Raw genomic sequence first — 5575 nt, 5'->3', positions numbered from 1 at the left:
TGTGTGTGTGTGTGTGTGTGTGTGTGTGTGTGTGTGTGTGTTGGGGGTGACCGGGATACTTCATCCTGGGCCTGTGACTGTGTGTGGAGCTGGGATGGAGGGAGAGATGATAGACAAGTGTGCAGACACCCTGGGGCTTCCACCTGCTCACTCTGTCCTGGGCTTGGGTACAGGGACCTCAGTCTGTGGCCACCCAGACTGGGAGGCCTTGAGGGCCAGAAAGGCCCTGGTTGGCCATACAGCCATGGCCTTTCCACCCTGGCTTTGCTATTTCCCAGGCATCCTGCCTCCCAGGGAGACTTCCTCTACTCTGGAGTCCTCAGCACTATTCCAGCAGGCCCCATAAACAGACTATGTTCACCCCATTACCTTAAGCTTCTGAGCCAAGTCTCCTAGGTGACAACAGCATCATGAAATAGGGTCTGGTGAGGGTGGGTAGCCCTGGTCCTGACAGTGCCCCGTTAGAGAGGATTCTCCAGGAGAGCAGGATTCCTGGCATGCATCCGACAGGAAGGCTTTGGGTGGGGTTGTGGGCATGCTCTCATAGCCTTCTTAGGAGCCTTTCCTTTCTGGAAACAAGGTGAGCTATAAATGAGTCGTTTGGAAACCCAGCTCTGCTTGCGAGGCCCCACTTAGCATCAGCTGATCAGGCCTAGCTGCCCTGACCTAAAGGCCCTATCCTTACCCACACCCCCTAGGGGAAGTGGCTGCAGACCTGGTTCTAGAAGCCTCTGCTCTTTTGAAAGAAGGAGGAGGGTAGAAGGACGGTGTAAGAGAGGACCTAGGGTACCCAGGCTCCAGCTCTGGATCTGCTCACCCTCCAGTCTCTCAGTCTCTCCCTCCTTCCTCACTCCCCCTCCCTTTAGTCTCCTGCTCTCCATCCCATTTTCTCTGTCTCCTAGGACACCTGAGCTTCAAATGTTTGTTCTGCCAGTTCCCACCTTGGTGGCTGTGAGGAGCCCTGCGTCAGCCGCGTTCACATCCCTCAGGGATGCTGGGAGGGTTTGGAGGGAGCTTCCACAGCACGGCTGTTGTGAGGAGACTGTCTTTGGAACATTCTTCCATGGAGAGCTGAGGCAAATTAACTTACTGGACCTCAGTTTCTTGGTCTGGAAAATGGAATGACAGCTAGGTGTGGTGGCACGCGCCTTTAGTCTCAGCACTCTGGAGGCAGAGGCAGGTGGATCTCTGTGAGTTCAAGGCCAGCCTGGTCTACATAATGAGTTCCAGGCCAGCTGGGGCTACAGGGAGACCCTGTCTCAAAAAGACCAAAAAATAAAAAATAAAAAGCTAGGCAAGTATTCTACTACTGAACTGTATCTACAGCCTTATTATTTATTTATTTATTTATTTATTATTTATTTATTTGGACAGGGTCTCATGTACCTCAGGCTGATCTCAAACTCTCTGCAAAGCTGAGGATGACCTTGAACTTCTGGTCTCCCTGCTTCCACCTCCCAAGTGCTGGGACAACTGTGCTGAGCCACCAGGCCAGGTCTGTTTATAGGGTGCGTGGTGGGCGGCCGCCTTTAATCCCAGCACTTGGGAGGCAGAGGTAGGCATACCTCTGTGAGATCCAGGCCAGTCTGATCTACACAGCAAGTTCCAGGTCAGCTGGGGCTATGGTTTTTATTTTGAGACAGGCTGAAGACAAGCTACCCAGGCAGACCCTTGAATTTTGGCCCTCCTGCCTCAGCCTCCTGAGTTGGCATTGATCAGAGGCCTGTGTCTTGTTGCTCAGGCGGTGGACTGACTTAGACCAAACACTTCTGACAGGCTCAGCACTCCCGCAGCTCAATTTATTTTAGTGACTAATCTTGTTTTCCCTCCATTGTTTTTAAGTTGTCATTAAGGTGGTTGTCTGACGCTTTTCTGCCCCGCCCAAGCCCAAGCACTCGAAGTTGAGGCGAGATCCGAAACGCCTAAGTAGAATGCACATTTGCCAGTGGCTGCTTTGACTTTTGGAGAAAGGGCGGGTAGGTGGAGGTAGGTGGGCCTTCACTAGAGGCGGGCTTTGTGGGGGACACCTGGGGGCAGTCAAGCAGCTCCGGGCTCTCGCCCTTCGCTCTTCGGGCCTTTTTAGAGGTCGGTCTCCTCGGGATTGCCTGGGCTCCCCACTGCCTCCCCGAGGAGCGCACGTCCACCTTTATCCAGGTCTGGGAACGTCTACCCACATCCCATGCTGCGCCCACTGCCTGTTCTGCTCCGGGGCTGGGAAGCCTGGTGCGGATGCGCACCGGGCGGGCTCTCCAGGGAGGGAGGTGGCGGTCACCAACTGACTGTCCAGAACAGCTGTTATTTTCTGGGCTCTGAAGATTTAAGGAGCTGGGTCGAAATTCTGGGTGTCCTCTCCCGTCTGTGACACCCACTCCTCGGGGCTGTCTCCTAGGCTCCGGGTCCGGTCCGGAGGGGTCCTCCGCGACCAGAGCTTCCGCACGAGGGCGCATCCGTTCCCAGGCTCCGGGACTCCCTGGCCTAGGAAACCCGGGCCCCGGAAATGCGGAAACAAGCCCCAGCGGGAATCCTTGCAAAGCAGGCCCTCGCGGGGCTCAAGTTACAAACTTCACCTGGGAGCCCAGGCTTTAGGTGGGCTGGGGTCGGGTCATAGCCCAAAGCCGGATCTCACCGGCTTCAGCCTCCTGGAGACACTGCAAACCTCAGGGCGTACGCATCCAAACAGACGTGGTTTCTAAACTTTCTTCTCATTTACTGTCTGTGTCCCGCCCACTTGGGCGTGTCTCTCCGCTGACCAAATCCGGGGGTGTTTATCATCATCCGAATTCCGGCTCGGATTTGCCTTAGGGGTTGTAGCGCTCCCTGAGACAGCACAGAGGGGCGCGCGTTTCAGGAGTCAAGGGTGTGGGTGCTGTACTTAGGGTGTCTGGAGAGCTCTGGGACGGGCTGCGGGGTGTAGAGGAGAGAGGGGGAGTCGCTCCGAGACCCCAGTTTATAAACTCTAGGAGTGGGTCTGTAGAAGGGGGCGGATGCTGGAAGGAGGGAGTGGGTTCTTCCGAGCCGGCGCTGGGCTTCTAGTTTTGTTCTGGAGAGAAAAGGGGGCTGCGGGGAGGTGAGAGACCCGATCGTACAGCTGAGGATTGGAAAGCGTGCTCTGGTGAAGTCCAGGGGTGCACAGGGGACCATACCACCGCCCTCTTGGCTAGAGGCCACCCCCAGGACCTGGGCGGGATAGCCTGGGCTTCCTGGTGGACCCTGGTTGCAAATGCTGTCCTCACCGAGGGAGATGGCAGTGGCCTAGCAGGACACTCCCTCAGGCCCAACTAGCACCCAAAGTGGTTTTTCCATCAGGATTTCCTTTTTTTGTATTTCAGATTTACCTGCTTCTCTGAGGTGGAGGGGTGTCAGGATGACCCAAAAGGTGGGCTGTATTCTGGATACCCTGATTTCGATGCTTCACCCTGGCACACTACTCCACCTTGCGAAACCACCCAAACCCTGGCCACTAGTCCAGGCCTGGCTCCCTACCCCCCACACTGGTGCTCAGTATCTCTCCCCCTCAGGCTGTGGACATACATTTCTTTACCCACCTGAGGTCCTAAGCCTCCCTCTTCTTTGACCTGAGGGTGAGTTACTCCTGGATACACTAACTTAGTTACCCTCGGTGTTTTCTCATTCCTTTGAAAGAATACTCTGCAGACATCCTGAACACAAACTGCTCACCCCATGCTAATCTGCACCCCTACCCGCACCCCACTTGGGGGGGGCATGGGAGCGGCTTCCTTTGGAATGGCTGTCATTCAGGAGTTTGGATGCAAAGCTTGATGAAGCTAATGTAAGATGAGATGGGGGTGGTGGTGGGGTGCTTACACCCCAGGGTGGATGGGGGGGGCAGCAAGCAGTCATTGCAAATGCTTAATGTAATCACCAGCCAGCTGCATGCACTTGTAAAGTTGTTATAACCCCCTCCTTGTTATAAACAGGAAAGCACAGAATATAAAGCAAAAGGCCCACATTCACGAATACCAACCCCCGCCAGCTGCCAAATTCCCCTTTTATGGTGTTTCTTGCTAGCAACCTTAGGCCCAGCCAAAGACTTTAGTTTTGCCCCTCCCTGCTTTCCAAGGGGCTTATTTGCAACCTTCAATGGCGCCAGGACCAGGTACTTTCTCGGTCGGCAGCTTCCCAGTGCCCTGGCCTTCCCGTCCGGAAAGGCCGCCTCCTGGGGTCCCCTCCTTCCGGGAGTCCTGAGGGGGCCTGCGAGGTGGGGCCTTGGGACAGCAGTCCCCTAGAGTGCCCATCTCCAGGAGGTGTCTAGTATCTTTCCAGCGACCTCTCATCAGCCACCCCTCCCCAGCACGTGCAGGAGGGCACTGTGCGGTCCCAGCAGCACCTTTGAACCTGGGAAGAATAAAAGACCTTTTGTGGGAGGATCAGAGTTTCTGGGCTCCCCTCAGACCAGCCTGAAAACGCACCCCTTGGCTTCCCCACCCCCAGCCCCATCCCTCCTTCCTGGCTCAGCAGACCAGCTCGGGGAGAGCCACCCTTCTCTCCACATCCTGCCTCACTGACTTGTGCTTACAGCGTCAAGGGGTGGACGTGATATTTCAAACATCAGATCAGTGCGTTTATATATTGGGTGCCCGGAAATTTTTCCAAATAAACACAGCTTGATTCAACTTGGGTGGGCGGACTTATCAACAGACTAATTCTATAAACAAATGAAGAGTAGCCCCGAAAGCGATTGGCTGGTATCAAAAAGACACGTGGAGGGAAAAGCTGGGAGATTCTTAGCAATGAAATTTTAATTAATGTGGGTGGGCTGAGAACACAGGGACTGTTTATCATAGACAATTTATTTTCCAGCGCTAAGTCAACATATAATAGCAAGCTTACAACAATTATTTAACATTTTAAAGCTATGAACAAGGGACAGAGCACGCAGCGGTTGGGGAGAGCAGAGCGCCGGGAGGACGCACCGAGGGCTCCCCGGGAGGGCCCTCGCGGCGCGGGGCGAAGTCCCTGAGCCGCCGGGTCGCCTGCGTTGCGGGGAGCGCGGCGGCGGGTCCCGCTCGCCATGAGCCACCTCTTCAGCCCCGCGCTGCCGGCTCTGGCCTCCCCGATGCTCTACCTGTACGGCCCCGAGAGGCCCGGGCTGCCCTTGGCCTTCGCCCCCGCCGCTGCGCTGGCCGCACCGGGGCGCGCGGAGCCCCCGCAGAAGCCTCCCTACAGCTACATCGCGCTCATCGCCATGGCGATCCAGGACGCGCCGGAACAGAGGGTCACCCTGAACGGCATCTACCAGTTCATCATGGACCGCTTCCCCTTCTACCACGACAACCGCCAGGGCTGGCAGAACAGCATCCGCCACAACCTCTCCCTCAACGAGTGCTTCGTGAAGGTTCCGCGCGAGAAGGGGCGGCCCGGCAAGGGCAGCTACTGGACGCTCGACCCTCGCTGCCTGGACATGTTCGAGAACGGCAACTACCGGCGCCGCAAGAGGAAGCCCAAGCCGGGCGCGGGGACCCCGGAGGCCAAGCGGGCCCGCGCCGAGCCTCCGGAGCGCAGCGCAGAGGCGCCGCAGCCCGGGGCGGCCAGGGATGTGGGACGGCCGAGTCCC

At 56.7% G+C, this 5575-nt stretch overlaps 1 protein-coding gene across 1 annotated transcript in view; it reads left to right on the top strand.

Annotated features, from left to right (window-relative positions):
• The first annotated feature begins 4887 nt into the window (after positions 1–4887).
• The window catches only part of Foxl1 (forkhead box L1), a 2663-nt gene continuing 1975 nt past the window's right edge, over positions 4888–5575 (top strand). The window contains exon 1 of the mRNA XM_008840571.2: positions 4888–5574. Coding sequence (XP_008838793.1) covers positions 5033–5574 — 542 coding nt within the window. The 5' untranslated portion in view covers positions 4888–5032. The remainder of the gene's footprint in view (position 5575) is intronic.

The sequence above is a fragment of the Nannospalax galili genome, unplaced genomic scaffold (assembly GCF_000622305.1).
Source record: "Nannospalax galili isolate Female #2095 unplaced genomic scaffold, S.galili_v1.0 scaffold459, whole genome shotgun sequence".
Taxonomy (NCBI): Eukaryota; Metazoa; Chordata; class Mammalia; order Rodentia; family Spalacidae; genus Nannospalax; species Nannospalax galili.
This window is presented reverse-complemented; position numbering and strand designations above follow the sequence as displayed.